The sequence below is a fragment of the Acanthochromis polyacanthus genome, chromosome 3, assembly GCF_021347895.1.
Source record: "Acanthochromis polyacanthus isolate Apoly-LR-REF ecotype Palm Island chromosome 3, KAUST_Apoly_ChrSc, whole genome shotgun sequence".
NCBI lineage: Eukaryota > Metazoa > Chordata > Actinopteri > Pomacentridae > Acanthochromis > Acanthochromis polyacanthus.
In genome coordinates, this window is record NC_067115.1 from 20,370,232 (window position 1) to 20,387,499 (window position 17,268).

Genomic DNA, 17,268 nt, shown 5'->3' on the forward strand with positions numbered 1-17,268 from the left:
AAGACTGCAAGCCAAATTCAGTTTGGTCATAAATGTTATGACAGGACTTCTGAACCCTTTTTACACAAGAGTTTTATCTGGAAGCCTGAGCTTGTTCTCTTCCTGAAGAAACAGATGGGAATAAATGATTCCCATTGTCATTTTAAACAAATTGGTGCATAGTTCATCGAGTGGAAACTGCTTTTATTCAATAATTTTAGCTTCTAAATTTGCGTGTGGGTAACACTAGACCTAAATGCCAAACGCAAGGCTTTTCAGTGGTAGTACACAAACCAGAGGGTAATGTCTTGTTTGCTACGCCCATATACAGTTAAACTAAGCTAAGATAACCAGAACCTGCCTATAACTTCGTACTGTATTTGATGCACAGACACAAGAGTGGTATTGATCATCAAACTCATGGCAAGAAAGCAAATAAATAAATGTCCCAAAATGTCAAACTAAACTTTTGAGAATGCTTCCCTTTATATCATGAGGTCACTGTCTGCCTTTGCCTTTGAAAACTGTGTTTGGAGCAGATTGATGCTGATAGCGGCCCACAGGTTGGGCTTTCTATCCTCCTGTCAATTCGCCACTCTGATCATCTCCACTTCTGTCAGCTCAAAAACCTTGACGGGACCTGTCCGTGTCTTTTCCTCTGTCAGCTCTGCTTTCTAGTTTTTGTCAACTCCACTGTCCTCCTGCCAACCTTCTGTTCACTTTTGATCTGTCCTTCCTCTTTGTTGTCTTTCCATCCCTGCCTCCCTTTGCTCTTAACTTTTGTTCCCTCTGCCTTCCTGTGTCTGCTGCCCTTCATTTTAGTCCCAAGCCTTTTCTTTTTTCCCCACCATAACCCTTTTTTCTTCACCATTGTCTCTGCCTTTAAATATCTCCTCCAACTTTCATCTTTTATCTTTTGTTACTCCCATCTTTTCTTGTTCCAGTTTTCTCGTATGCTTTCCAGCTCAGTGTCTTCTGTGGGACACACTCTTTTCATTCCAGTTACCAACTGCTCAATTCCGTGTTTTGGTGCTAAAATTCTGAACAGCATCCCACAGCTGTTGCTTTGCTGCCCTTTTCTCAAAAACAGACCAGAGTCCAGATGGCCTGCTTCAGTGCTCAGTCTGTGTACAAGGGATATGCAGATTTAACCACCATGAAGATTTCAGCTGCATTCACAGCACAAAGCAGGCAATTTCTAGTGCACATTTACTCCATACTTAACAGAAAATGTGAGGATTTGCCATGTACGGGTGGCAGTATCTGTCGACCCATCTGCCCAGCATTGTGTATGAAGTTATGTATAGTTGGAAGAATTTCTCTCTCTAATGGCAGTTGTCTTTAGAATTTAGAAAATGGGTAATATGTATATTTTTTTAATATGATGAGTAAGGGTTATACATTGAAAAAATATGTATTTGAAAAGATTAAGAACGGCTGTCTCTCTGTCTCTTTGTCTCTCCAGGTCTTCTCTGACGTGCCCTCATTGCCTTAAGCAGAGCAACACCTTTGACCCGTTTTTATGTATCTCTCTGCCCATTCCTCTACGACAAACAAGGTGATGTATAACATGCAAGACAAATGGTACAGTGAAAAGCCTACACATTTGGTGGCTAAGTTAAACATTAGTTGCTGTTGACTTAACCAATCAAATATGATTTTATTGTGAGGTATGGTAGCTCACATTTCTGGCCCATGCAACAATATTTCTGTATGAGTTGACACTGAATGCTGCATTGCTTGCATTGAGATACATTTTTGCTAGTTGTCAGTGTCAACTAGTGGAAGTTTTTGGCGTTTTCATGCCTTCTGTTTTCACTGTGGTCTCACTGTGGCCCAAGCAAATGTGTTAATTATGTGTTGAGAATTTTCTACCATGCTCTGGTTTATAGGGGAAAATCCATCCATTTTCTATGTAGCGCTTCTTCCTCTGTAGGGACTCAGAGGGGGCTGGAGCCTATCCCAGCTGACTTAGGGTGAAACCAGGGTACCCACAACCAAGCACACTCAATATTCACACATGTGGACAATTTAGAATCATCGGACTGTTAGAGGAAGCCAGAGGACCTTCGAGCTGTGAGGCTACAGTGCAAACCACTGCCCCAGTCAACCAGTACTATTTCTTAGCTGCTTAGAAATTGACACTGTGCACATATGAGGTTATTATCAGATACCAGTGATACAGGTATGATCATGCAGACTGCTTAGTACAGCCTCAGTGTTCTTAACAGATGGAACAGCACATATCGCAAAAGAAAATATGACAAATATGACAACACAACCAAATGCACACGTTTGCACAAGCATGATGTATACATAAACAAGTACCGGCGTTGGACGTATCAAAGTGATTCATGCTGGCCATCAGAAGTCCCTGACCAAACACTTTCTGCATTGTTTCCATTTTTAACTGTGCCAGAAGCTGCACGGCAGCAAGATTCTGCTGTAAGACGGTACGACTTTGACATATGAAGATAGGGACAGTAAGAGCAAGGGAGGGACACGGCATTTTTATTTTGACATCAAAGATGCAGGCAGGGAGAGAGAGAGAGAGAGAGAGAGAGAGCTAACACATCCGAGCCCTCACCTGCTATCTCGCCATCCAAGTGAGAAAGCAGATTCAACACCAGAGCCAAGTAGACCAATGATAAGTGTGGAGGCTTGTCTGGCATCTGGATAGTTTTCTCCTCACTCATTATCAGAAATAACACCAGAAACTTGTAAAAAAAAAAAAAAAAAAAAAAAAAAAAAGGGACATAGATAGATTTCGAGATTCATATGCATGACAACACTAGGTTGCATGTACATAAATGTAAATGAATTACATTTTCAAAAACTTGATTTAAAAAAAAGTCACCTACACAGGTAATTTAAATAACTGAATGATGAAATCTCTTCTCAGGACTCTGTATGCACACATGTTTTTTGACAAGCTTTGTTTCACCTGCTTTTGAGGGCAGGACTAATTGTTTTTACTGAATGGAGTCCTGTGACCTTAAGTGATTTACATTAAAAGCTCAGGTCTACCTTCAACCTTAGCAGAGCTCTATTCGGTCTTAATAGCTGTGTGAGGTGTGCACTGACTTTTAAAGTCAGTTCAATGCGGCGTATCATGCTGACCAAAGATACTGGGGAACTACAGTTTTGTGGATTTCATCCCATGTTGTCCCCATTGTCTCTCTGCCCACATGTCCAGCCACACAATAAACATATGAAAAAGACAATAAATAGCCGAAAACAACAGCAGCATCGGTTGAATTTCCAGCCACATCCAGTTCCTCAATTTGCCGGCATTCAGTGCTCAGTGAATCTTCCTATCTTCAAACGTGCAGACGCTGCCGCTTTGCATCCTCCCTGCACTCCAAACTCGGTTTTGCAGCTTGACTTCTCTGACAGTGTGCGTTCTGTTCCTGCAGTTGCCAGAGCTCCAGCGCAGAGGGAAATTCATTCAGGTTCAGTGTGGACTCGCTGCTGGCCCCACACTGACCCAACACACACACACATGCACATGCACACACATAGCGGCCTCAATGCACCGTCCTTCTGCAGCAGTATCCCAGCTGAATCCCTGATAAGTCTGAGGCCCCCAGAGAGACAGCAAGATCTGGCTGCCAGCGTGGCATCAGGGCCTGGGTGCTGCAGATAATGCCAGTGCAGCAGAGAGGGTAAACCAGAGTGAGTCTCCCAGCCATCTAACCTTGCACTGTCTTAGCATCATGTGTACCAAAGTCGGTATTTCAGTTCAAAATACTGAGAATGCTCCTGAACATAGTCGGTAACGTGACTTGGGTTTCACTGGGCATTTGTGTGACTGTATGGGCGGACATTTCAGACATAAAAGCACAGACTCCGCTAGCTTATAGAGTATTCAGTTCTTTGCAGCCTGTACCTTGTTTTTCATTTTGTGGATGTTCACGTGTCAGATACCATATGTCAAATATTTAAACTGATTTTCAAGAATTCTTTAAAATGTCTGTGTAATCATGCAGAACAGAAAATACACAAGAAAACACGAAATTCCCTCAAGCAGTCATGTGAGCTAATAATACCTCTCACTCATCATTCATCAATACGTCCTCAATACATTTTGATGCACTAAAACCGAACAAACACCTGAATGACAACAAACATTTGAATTAAGACCACATTGTATTAGTGCTGGGCGATATGGAAAAAAATCATATATCACGACATGGATTATTTTATATCATGATAACAATATATATCGCGATAAACCACAATACCACAAGCTTTTCGTGGACCTTCTTTAGGTGATAGAATAGTTTTCTAGCATAGTTTGCATATGGCCAGCTTCTGCTCCGTGTCAGACCTCTTGAACCCAAAATGTAACCAAATCACAGACGTACCCCCTCTTTTCGGTAACAATGCTTCTTCTTGGGCTGCCTGTGTAGCTGTCTCTGTCTGTTGCGACTCTGAGCATGAAACTTCAACCTGTTGCGCGTCCATCGTTCCGCACTCATGAGTTAAGTGACGTAAAGCACGTGGCAAACCCACATGAGAATCAAAGAACGTAAAGCAGCGGCATGTCGCAAAACCACAAGATGTAGTTTCTTTGCGAAAAATCCCTTTTTTATTCTTCTTTATTTTCACCTATATAAACTTAGAGTATCCATAGTGACAAGAAAACACTAATACAATCGTCGTAGGCTATTTAATGATATATTTGCTGTGATAATTGATAAAATTAGGTTAGAAACGATAGAAACGATAGAAGACAAATGGCACAATAGATGCTTTTCTATCCTTCCCACGATATGTATTCTCAAATCATCTAGCACCACATTGTATCATGATGTATAAACACAGTAATAAACTATACTTACATTTACGTATGTAAGTTTTACTCGGCATCATAGTAGTTTCACCTTCTGAAACACCAAATCACACATATCTTTAGTTTCCACTGATTTCTTTACAAGATGAATATCAACTTGAAGAGACATTTTGCTTCTTGTTGGAATGCAGGAAAATTTTAAAAAAAAAACAGCCAAGTACTGGTCTTAGACAATAGACTACAATATATAAGAGAGGCTATATGAAGTGTAATAAATCATCTCAAGTAAAGTCATTTGAGTCAGTTTTGTTTGGTGTTGTGTGTAAATGTGGATGATGAAGGCGTCGGGTTTTGATAAAGAATTAGAATGAATGGATTGCTCCCTCCCCCCCACCCCACCCCTCCCTCCCCCCCACCCCTCCACTATGTCTCAAATTATGAATGGAAAAACAGTCACTATTTTCCATGTAATGAAAAAATGTCAATATTTTCATGACGTACGTTTTTAAGAATAGCATTTGTAGATGCACATCTCTTCACCAGCCAATTCCTACAAGTCACAGATGCCTGGAGTCAGCCACCATCTGAACACACCACAACAGCAGATTTTCAACAGCCGACATCAACACACACATGAGAGTTATTTTTAATTACTCTTCTCATTCACTTAGAGGAATTAACTATCTAAAGCAAGTATCTTTGAGGACATACTGGTCCAGGCTCATGGCGTAAACTACAACAAATGGATTACTTTGAAGAACTGCAACAAAAATAGCATACTCAGGAAAATGGCCGACAGCAGTGTTAAATATATGTTATTTAGAGTAACTGATCTAAAGCCAGCAGAAACACTTCCATAGTAGTAATATCTGTTATCAGTTTGACTGTGATTCTGGGTCTAGGATGTTTTTTTTAATGGCTGTTTTTTATGTTTTGGAGGTGAGGAGTTCAGTGCATTTGTACAGGTTTATGTCAGAGCATATGGGAGATGTTGGTGTTTAATAGAGACTAATCCAGTAGGGAGCTACAAGGCTGCAAAAAGTCTGCTTCGTAGGATGACATCTCTGTTTCCTGGTGCTCTCGAGTGTCATTCCACACTTCTCTTTCCATTTCATTTCATTTCCCTCCGTCTCATCTCGGAGTAACGTAAACAAAACAACTGCTCAGATCCTCCGCCATCTGCCCTGTCAGCCTCCCCACTGGTAGCACATTACTCACCTGAATAATGCATGATGGGAAACAGGAAGTGGAGGTGTCAGCGATTACACCGTCCTCATCCCAAATGAGATGGCATGACCTTACTTTGTCTTCCAGCTCTGTGTTTTCCTCTACTCTCCCTGTTTTTTTATTCTTTCTTTTCAACACCTTGTCTCTTCTGTTCTCTCATCTTCTGATTAAACTGTCCTCACTTACAAATCCAACAATCTAGATATCATATCTTCCTGCTCACCCTCCATCGTTTCTCATTCTGTCTCCTTTATTTTCATCCCTGCATCCTCCATAGGAGATGTTCTGATTGCAGACATGCCTCAGCATACAGTTGTTTCCAGAGGGATTATCACCACGTGCTGGTTTTACTCGATGTGTCCAGTCACGCATAAATTGAAACAAACCCTACTGAGAGATGAAACCCCTGCAAAAGCAGCATCTGAAAACAGTCAAATCACTTGAGATATTAAATCGGATGCAAAAAAGTAGTGAGTTTATGGTCGTGAAATTAGATTTTTACACCATATTATCATCAGAGGAAATCTTTTTCCCTGAATTTATTAGACATGGAACAGCTCAACAGTGCATGTCAAAGTCCCATTTTATTGAATGTTTTTTTAGTGTTGTTCAGCTGAAATATGTCAAGATGCAGATAAGCTTAAAGCATATCTCCTGGACAAAAAACAGATTTTTGCTTCCTCTGACATCCCATTCTCTTGACATGTGTGTGTGTCTGTAGATGCTATGTGTGTACCTCATACATATACATATATATATGTATGTGTGTGTGTGTGTGTGTGTGTGTGTGTGTGTGTGTGTGTGTGTGTGTGTGTGTTCTTGTACTTGCTACATGGTGAGTACCATTTTCTGCATTTAACTATCAAAGTGAGGACATTTTTACAAAGTGAGGACATTTTGGCCGGTCCTCACTTTGAAACAGCCATGTTTGAGGGTGAAGACTTGTTTTTAGAGAACAGGTATGAATTGAGGTTTGGTTAGGGTTAGGGTAAGGATTAGGGTTAGGCAATCAGTTGTGATGGTTAAGGTTAGGGTAAGGCTCTAGGAAATGCATTACGCCTATGGATGTCCTCACTAAGATAGAAGTACAAACATGTGTGTGTGTGTGTGTGTGTGTGTGTGTGTGTGTGTGTGTGTGTGTGTGTGTGTGTGTGTGTGCATTTACATCTGTAAGCAACTGAGAATGTCTGGGTTGGTTTAGTAGCTGTAGTAATGTAAACATGCAAAGTTAGAATTGTTAAACAATGTGGAACTTTGCTTACTTATATATCTGCCCTTGTTCCTCTATCTGCCTACTTCTACCACTTTACAGACACAAATATATACAGACTTACTATCTGCTCACTCCTTTCCCCCTGTTTGCCCCACAGGCCACTTTGTGTGACGCTGGTGTTCAGCACGAAGGGCCAGCGGTATCTGCGGGTGGGTCTGGCAGTGCCTCTGTTTGGTTCCGTGTCCTGCCTGAGAGCGATGGTGGCAGCGGAGGGCAACATCTCCCCAGGCCAGGTATACAGACACGTATAGAGAGTTTTAACGTTACCTACTTGTATTTGTGTTAGGTGACTGACAGCAGAAGGCTCTGAAACGGGTAAGTAGTTCAGTATCACATGCACTGACGAGATTATTTATCCCACGTTTTCTACTCCTGACAGATTTTACTTACCGGTACTATGGCCCCATTTTTATTGCAATACAAAATCCTGCAGCTCTGTGAAAGCAGCACAACCATAGCTAGAAGTAGACAGGACTCAAAAATGTCTGCTCTGAAGTTTAAGAAAGTTATAATCTCACAAATCACAAAAAAGGAAATATCAAAGCTGATTTTCTTTGTTGCTTATTTTCTAAAAAATAAAAATAAAAAAATCCTGTTTTTCCAAATGCCCACAGCTGTTACATATACTACCAATACAAAAAAGGTTGCTCTACATATTGCAGATTTTTAATTTGTTTCCATAATTCTATCCTATTTGTTCTGTGTAAACACACCCTGCCCTCCAGCCCAGTCCAGCCGAAAAGCCTTCGATTTTTTTGTCATTGGACTGTTGATTGCAGCTCAGTCACTAGTAGCTTTTCGGCTGCACTCGGAAGTACAGAATTTTTAAATTAGGAATATAGATTTAAATGATTTTGATGAAATATCCCAATTTGAACCTAGAATTTTGGTAGGTATCCCAACCAAATGGCACTGAACAGATGAGCTGTTCAAAGACTATCGGAAAGTTCACAATCCAAAGATCAGAAGATTCTTTTTTTTATTTTTCCCCATTATTTTTGGCTATGATAAATAGTGTAATTTTGACAAATTTTTAAAAGATAAAACTTTCAAACCTACTGGAGGGTTTTGGTGGAAAGTGAAAATGCATCTATAGTTACAGGTACTGAAATTGATTAGACAGCTTTTCTGGATGAAATTGTGGAGACACATTCAATTCTAAAATTTTAATGGGGATTTTCCTCAAATTTCTAGTATTTTCTACTTATTAAACTTTAATTTACTGGAGTACTTGGTTTTTTTTTTTCTCTGAGAAGTTCCACTGTCATGTAGGAAAAGTCTAAATCTCAAACCCAACTGCCCTCAAATCACCAGGCAGGTATCAAATACTTTAAGACAGCTTCCTCAACCAAATATTTGGGATTCCAAACTAAGGTCAACACGGATCCAAAGGCATGCTAAAATTGTGTGATACTGAGGCAAGTTTACTGGATTAAAGTTTAACCGAGGAACTCTGCTAATGTTTACAGCAGATGGCTTAGCTGTTACCTATTTGAGCACTGTCTTTGTTTCACCTTTACATAAATGGTTTAGTTATTTAGGTGCAATATTTTCATGTTACTAGTTGTCAGCTTTCTCACTTTTCTACAAAGAACCTAATTAGTAAAACAGAAAGCAGGAATGTCTTTCATTACAGGGTGCACTCATGCACTTGAATGCATGCACACACTTGCAGCTGAAAGTCACAGACATAAGAAAGGCTAAAGGAAAAGGTTCCAGAGGTGTGTATTCATCAATCATTCACCTGCCCTGTAACAGATGATGAATTCTGCTGTGTTTTCTGAACCTGAGTCCACAGCAGCAGGAGTGCAGGAGAGCAACCAACGCTCAAATGGCCCATGAAATGAAAAATACCTTTTTCCACGACTCATAAGTCCGTTCTTCCACTATCTATTGGTATATCCAAATGTACCGGTATGTCAAAATGCAATTTGTACCACAACTTCAAGTCACATTGAATCTTTTCTGAAACACACTTTATGCTAAACACAGATTGGCACCAGTTGAAGAATGTTGTTGAACTGTTAACATTGATACATCAAACATAAACAGAGAAGACGTCACTGTAAAGAGGCAAGAAGATGAAAGTGGCTGGATATGTCCCAGCCTTTTGGCCACCAGTGTCAGCTTGTAATAATGTTGCTGTTCAGTGAGGGCGGGATAAATGATGCTCTTTATGTCTCCTTTTTGAGTGTATTTTTGTTTCCATTTTCACATTCTCTGAAAGGTCCACCTAGTATGACGGTGACTAAAGCGGATGTAGCGTTTGTTGTGCTTCAGTCCTGTTGTCTGAAATCCAGTGGAGCTGCAGCTGAGAATTTTTAGAACAGATTCAGTGACATCAGTGTGTCTGACTCACTGTTACAAGGATGTTATTTACTGTCAGACCTCAACGTGTCAGTTTTTGCCGGAGCTTTTTAGATCTCACTCTGGCCTGGTGGTAGGAATGAGGAGACACTATATTTTAAAGTCCTCCCGTCTCTTATCATAGAGTCTAAGGCTTTTTATTTTGGTGTTATAGTTTTGCAGCTGTTACTGGCTACATTTGTTGTTTTTTTCCAAGTAGAAACCTCCAAGAATAGTCCATAGATGGCTACTTTTAGGGCTTAAGGGGTTATTGTATGTTGATGCATGAAGTAGAAAGAAAATAAAATGCAAGATACTGAAATATCAGGACCACTAAGAACAACCAAAAGCCACTAAAAACATAAACATCTTGACATTTTTCTTTAGAATGTCATAGATGGAGGAACATTTGATTGAATGCTGTTCCAAAGCTTTGGAGCTGCCTCTGTCTCCACGGAGGAGTTTAAAGCAGCTGTTCTAATGATGTGAGAGGCCTATAGAGGTAGAGGAAGGTTAGACACTCATGTCTTCCTCAAGTTAAAGAATTCTTAAAATCAGTTGTTTACTCAACAGGTGGTCAGTGAAGGAAGGCTACTGTAGGTGGAAAGTTTTCTATGTTTTTGATACCAGTTGGGAGTCTTTCAGCAGCATTATTTCAGGCTAAGGCTCCAAAATGTCAGTTAACAAAATCAGATTAAATGTAAGGTTAAAACTCACCTCACAAGTTTTTGATGTATAAATCTAGATGAGTTAAGTTTGCTGAACTTGACAAAGCAAGCTCAGGTAACTAAAGATGTTAACGAACACCTGTTTAGTTATTATGTTTAGTTTAGATATTTCCTGTTTCCTCTTGAAAGACGACTCTCCTTGTGTCATGTTTTTAAAATGTTTTTTACTTTTGCTTCCTGTTCTTATGGTTTTCTGATTGTTACCTGCATCTCGTTCATCTTTGTGTATTTGGTCCATGTGATTTGTCTTTTTTTTTCCAGTAGTTCCTCATGTTTTTTGTCACCTGTCCTGATTTCTGTGATATTTTTTTTTAAGTTGCTCATACCTGGATCTTTGCATCCTGCATTTGGATTCTGTTTTGAACTGAAATGTAACGCACACTCAGAGTGGTTTTCACTTTTTATTTACCATGAAGGTCTTGTGCTGCATTTTTTTCATTTATTCATTTTTTTTTGTTGTTATGGGTGTATTTGTTACATATTTCTTAGGAAGATCTTTCTATACACCAGAACTCACACAAGCAGGCAGTATTAAAGTCAGGATGACAGAAGAGGGCAAAAAAATTAAAAATGTGCAACTGTGATGGAATTGCCACATCTTTGTGAGTTTGTCATAAGATGCATCCCGCAGACATAGACACACACAGTGCCATGTTGAGTCTATCATCACATCAAAACGCTGTGAAGCAGACAGCTTGTTTGATCTATTTTATCTGTCTAACTTTGTCCCTATACCTTAATCAAATATAATTTCACTATGATAAAAAATGTTTGTGTTATGAGTCAACCAATTATTGATCCAGCTCATTATTGGATGCAATCGTCTTTTTTGTAGTTATTGGGATCTGTACTTCGTCAAATCTGCAGAAACAAATCAAAAGCCCCACTCATTGTTCTGATACAGTTATATCTCTGAAGAGTTGCTCCTTATAGTCTGGCTCAATGTTTCGACCACATGCATCACAGAGCCAGTCAGCTCTGCACTCAGTGCTTACTTTTCTTTCAGAAGTTATTTAAGTTGCTGTAAAAATGTCAGCATTCTAATGTGTTTTAGTGATGGATGGCCAAAGTTCAATTTTTTGTGGGCTACCATTGAATCTGTGTATTACTCAACACTACTAGCATCAGACGCTGCCGCAGAAAATCTCAGGAAATTGGTTGTGTGCTGTCATAGCAGTGGAACATTTGCAAAACCAACCACTTGGCACCTCACCCTTAGTCTTATCTCTTGTGAAACTAAAAAGTACTGCCTGAAAAATACTTCTGAGAAAGTACAAAAGTCACTTTGTGTCTTTTTCTTGAGTAAGTTTTTGAGGGCGGCGTTCTCTCGGCTTCATTCTGGCGCATGGAGCTGTAATGCCACTCATTACTGCCCCTTGACGCTGGAGGGCGGCAGGACGCCCACTAGTCCTTGACACAACTCCAATGGCCCTGAAGAGCAAAAATGAACCGGCATCATACTGGAAAACAAACTTGGACAAACAACACTAAGTTGAGAATTTGCTTCATCCAGGAATTTGCTTTTTTTTGTATTTTCCAGTTTTACCAAACGGTCTGAGGCCTAAAAGGTCAGTTTGAAGAACAATAAGATTATTGGTTCAAAATATCAGTGATCAGTTACCCCTATTACTAGAATTCAGTGTTGAGCCAGAAAAACCCCTATAGGTGACCTCTAGTTTGTGTGTGTGTCTTTTTCTTCTCAGCATCTGCTACGTTTCTGAGCCTTTTTTCAACTGTTATTAATTTTCTCTTCTTTTTTCTGCTCTATTTAAGATCTAACACACTGCATGTACCAGAACATAATTCTGTTAAATCAGGTATCCAGCAAACAATATATTATGCTGCACAAATATGACAAACAAGGCATGGCCTCTTGACACAGTCTGCTTTGAAATCATTTTCTGTTTTTGTAACTTTGCTTTCAGTCAGTTAAACTCACGATTAGATCAGTTTCACCAGTGAGAGTTCACTGATAAAGTATCGCAAAACACAGTTGCTATGGTTCCCTGTGCTTTATTAGTCTTTGTGTACAAATCTGGCACATTAAAATGATTTTCCAAGACGCCGTGAAGCCAGTCAGATATGAGTGCTTTCTGCGGTCATGGTTTAGAGTTGCCAAGTCACATTTATATCCACATTAGAAAATGTTACGTGGCTAACACTTGACGCACAGTGGCTCGTATTGATTTGACATGATCAGTTTGTGAGTGTAAATAATTAATGACTGTGTAACAAAGTACTTGATAAAAGTCTTTGATTGAAAAAACAAGCAAACAAAAAACAAATGTACAAGCTTTTGTGTGCATAAAAGGAAAAGTTTTATTTTGACAGGAAAGATCCTTTCCCCAGGTTTAACATTTAGTTATATAAGCTGCTGATGACAGGAAAGATCTAAATATTGCACACATGCATCCAAAACAGAAATTAATTATCAACAACCTCATGCACAAAATATCCTGCAGTGTGAATTGTGAGACTCTCCTCATTTAATAAAATGTTTCACAGCGCTGCACCCCCTGATTTAAACATGAAGCTAAGTAAGACATATCTCCAATAGTTAAAATATTAAGACATCCTAAAAAGAAACTCGCTCTTAATGTCATTCCCTCTGCAGACTGGCATGTCTTGAATTTTTGTCTTGATCTATTTCAGTTTAAAAGTTGTAGTCTCTGATTTTGTGCCTGTGTTAGACATTTTTCAGGCTTTTTTTTCTGTGATGTATCTCCTCTGTTTTTATCCTTCCCTGAATTTGTGTGAATACAGTCTCATTGTTGGTTTATTTCTGTGAGCCGTTCAATATATATTCACATTATGCTATTCCAGAGGGTCAGCAGTCCTGATTTTTATTTAGTTCAATTAAATTCTTTGTTGTCTCTTATGGGGATTTTGGTTCCCAGGAAATAGAATAAATCATATTGCAAGGACTGCATGGGCCATATTTGAGGAAACAACTTTTCACATTGTCTCTCTCTCTGCAGGTCATCCTATCAGAGCTTTACTCGACGGGTTTCCAGCGTTCTTTCGCAGATGATGACGACCTGACTTCAATAGCTGACAGCGACGTCGTCTACGCCTTCCAGGCTCCTCCCCTCTGTAGCCGTGGGAGCTCCGCACCACACTCAGGTAACCTTGGCAACAGGCTGTCCATCAAAAACCCTGCAGACACTGACTTCCCACACTCATTTGGCACTTTTGCTCATTCCTCGTTTCCAATTTTCTCTTCGCCAGCCTCCCTCTGCTCTTGATTAAATTTGATTCACACTGAATCGCTCTTACATTTGTGAATATTTTTCACTTTTATCTTATGTTTCATGAATTCCTGTATTCAAAGGCAGAGTTTCTGCTTTGGTGAGGAGAGAGCCCCCACCTGCATTGTTGTTTGTGTTCATTCTTTCAGTTTCTTTATGCATGATGGCACCCAAACAAAATAGATTAAATGTCATGTCTGAATGGTTGCGTCGCCCCAAATAAGTCTGCTTGACTAATATCTCACCTGGATGAGCTTCAGCAAATTAAATTAATGTATCTAAAAGTCTGAAAAGTCCCACAATTTTAGCAAGTAAGTTTTTTGCTTCCCCATTTTTGCTTATTTTCTAGTATGAGAACAGAAGAGCTATGTTTCCTTGAACTTAAAAAAACAGAGAGACAGGTGTAAGGTTCAGTCAGCCTTGCATCATCACCCGTCCTTTACAACCCTTTTCATTAATGCAAGAGACTGTTGAATGCACAATTGACACGAGGATGAGAGCAGGTGCAATGACCCACAAACCCTTGCGTGTTTTCTGCTTTGTAAAATAAACTGGCTGTTCATTCAGAACAGGTTGACCTCAGGTAAATAAAAATCCTTTTCATCCTTTATTATTACCCAATAACCCTACGTGAGTCAAGTGTGCATACAGTTTGGCCATATTTAGTGACACTGTTAAATGTTATGGCTTAAATTTGTATGCAGAGAAATAAAGATATCTAACGTCTGCAGCTCTTATCTCAGCTTGAGCTTGGAGACAACAGAAAAATAGAAACTGAGGTCTGAGAGTTTTGAACAACATAAATGTATCCCAGGCAGGTGTTCTTTAACAAAAAATATTATTGGTTGCATTTTGAAAAGTGTACGGGATAAATGTGGCATTTTTTAAATTTATGTTTAAAAAAAAATGAATTGTGGAATCACTTTCCAAGAGCCTGCAGATGTTAAAAGAACTGGGAGAAATTGTGACTCTACATACTGTAGATGACTCACTACATACACTACAGTTCAAAAGTTTGGAGTCACTTAGAAATGCCCTTATTTTTGAAAGAGAAGCATTTTTTTTTTCAATGAAGGTAACAGTGTGTGAATGTATGTGTGACGGGTGAATGTGACGTATCATGTAAAGTGCTTTGGGTACCTTGCAGGTATAGTAAAGCGCTATATAAATACAGACCATTTACCATTTACCAACATTAAATTAATCAGAAATACAGTTTAGACATTGTTAATGTGGTAAATGACTATTCTAGCTGGAAACGGCTGATTTTTAATGGAATATCTCCATAGGGGTACAGAGGAACATTTCCAGCAACCATCACTCCTGTGTTCTAATGCTACATTGTGTTAGCTAATGGTGTTGAAAGGCTAATTGATGATTAGAAAACCCTTGTGCAATTATATTAGTACATGAGTCAAAATGTGAGTTTTCATGGGAAACATGAAATTGCCTGGGTGACCCCCAAACTTTTGAACTGTAGTGTATATGTTTAATTTGTTTCTATACACATCCTGCAGTTCAGCCCGACTCAGCCAAAAATTCTTCTTTTTGTCAGTGTTGATTGTAGCTGAGCTGTTAATGGCTTCAACACATAATTAGTTAGTATTTTTTAATCATTTTAATTCTTCGTAAATTTTTAAAATGAAACATTTAGAGCTAAGTGATTCTGATGAAATCCCACAATTTAAAGCTTTAAGACTAAAGATGTGATTGTGTTTCCTGATCAGATGGCACGTTCATAGTTCAACATCCAGTATGTAGTATATAGTTTCTGTACATTTTCTGTCCCTGATAAATGTTGGAATTTCGACAGTTCTTGAAGGCAACGCGCCTTTCAAATCTGCTGGTGGGTTTTTGAGAGAAAGGAATTAATGTGAATTAATCAATTCTGGTTAAAGGTAGAATTCTTTAGTCACTTTAGAAGGTGGGGATGTTTTCAGAGATGTCAAATGTAGATGACTTGAAACTTTTCAGACGTTTTCAGCCAAGACACCATTCACTTCCAATCATGCCATCTGTTTCCAGCACTGACAGTAGAGTGGAAAAATGAAAGTTTCATAAGGGTTTCAGCTTTAGAAAGGATGTCGGTTTTACTTTTAAACAAGCAGAAGAATTCTGCACATCGAAGCCTATGAAGTACAAAATTATTGAGGAAATTTACCAGGAAGCTAACAGGTGTTTAGACAATTTCTCCAGGAGTTAGCAAAGCACACAGTTAAGAATAAGTTTAGTTTTTCCTCACTGAGGGGGTCCTCTGGAGGAGAATGTTTCTTTCTCTTGATGGCATCACTTTCCATTTGCTCCTGGTCTGTATCAGGGCTTCAATCTCACTGATGAGAAAACAGACCAGTATATCTCTTCTACTGCACAAGAAGCACTGCTGTATCTGTAATGACCCTGTCACTTTCTTTATGTCCAGACCTATATCTGAAAGCCATGCAGTGATTACTTTCACAGATCAATAGTCACGTCTGAAAGGGGCTTAACTGAGTCACATTACCGCTGTAATTGTGAGGATATTAATGGTGAACTCTGTGGTTTGCCTTTTACTCAAGTTGTGTTTAGCCTTTGCCCACCAATCTGCTGCTCAGTGAAGCCTTTATGAAGGATTTTGTTACCCCTGAAGAAGAATGACATCAATAATTCACTCCTATGCTCAAAGTGCTCATGAAAAATTAAGACTCTTCACTTTCTCAACAGGAGGCATTTCTATTGTCACTTCACACAGTGAAAACTCCATTAGAATTACACTGGAGAGCCTCATAAATACACGGCCCTCGAGGGAGGCCTTGCACAGAGCGCACACAAGAAAGCACAAAGGCACTCGTAATGAGTCACACTGAAGTGTTCACCGGCAAATGTGACTTCTATTCTCGTGAGCGTCTGAAGAAAATGATGAATGGTTCCACCGCCAAATAATTCATAGGATCACAGCAGACCAGATTCCAGGATATCATAACTTCATTCAGTGGGATTTATGTCATGTCTGAGTGTGTAGAATTGTAGAATTTACAAGCTCATTCCTGCTGAGACTTCAGTTTGGTATAATGGAGATAAAGGACCACATACGTAAGTATTTTCTGTGTAATTTCCTGTAGAGCCAGTGTCTTTTTGTCGAAGCCACAACGTGTTTCCGTGTGTTTTTGACAGACCTGTTGTTTGATTTTGATCCTAAAGGAAAAACCTGAACCCTTGACCCTCAGTGGTCTCTTCCAGGATGACAATGCCCCTCATCCATAGTGCTTAAGGGGTCACTGAATGATACTGAAAATTATGTGAATCATATGCTACGGCCTTTCACAGTCACCTGATCTCAACCAAAGAGAAACCTATGAAGAATTATTTTGAATAGAATGGCATCAAAACACCAAATAAGGGAATAACTTTTAGAAAAATCATGTTCAGTGCCTCCATTCGAGTTCCAGAGACTGTCTTGTTATGGAGGGTAGACAGAGAATCAGTTCCATGCAGCTCTGAAGCTTTTCTGGGAGAAAGTGGTGGCCCAGCAACTTATTAAGATGCTTTATGTTGTTTTTTCCTTTAATTTGTGCCTTCATGTCAGGAAGTGCTACAGTATTGCTGCTGCCCATCTTCTGGCCTGTGTTTGCTGCTCATGTGAAAAAGTAAAGCCATATGATGGCCGTGACTGATGACTGTGCAGAATGCCTGTAG

General features: G+C 39.4%; 1 protein-coding gene across 1 annotated transcript in view; it reads left to right on the plus strand.

Moving 5' to 3' along the window:
* The window catches only part of usp43a (ubiquitin specific peptidase 43a), a 146,433-nt gene that overhangs the window by 69,298 nt on the left and 59,867 nt on the right, over positions 1–17,268 (plus strand). Inside the window, 3 exon segments of the mRNA XM_022199008.2 lie at positions 1,445–1,537; positions 7,372–7,507; positions 13,327–13,471. Coding sequence (XP_022054700.2) covers positions 1,445–1,537; positions 7,372–7,507; positions 13,327–13,471 — 374 coding nt within the window.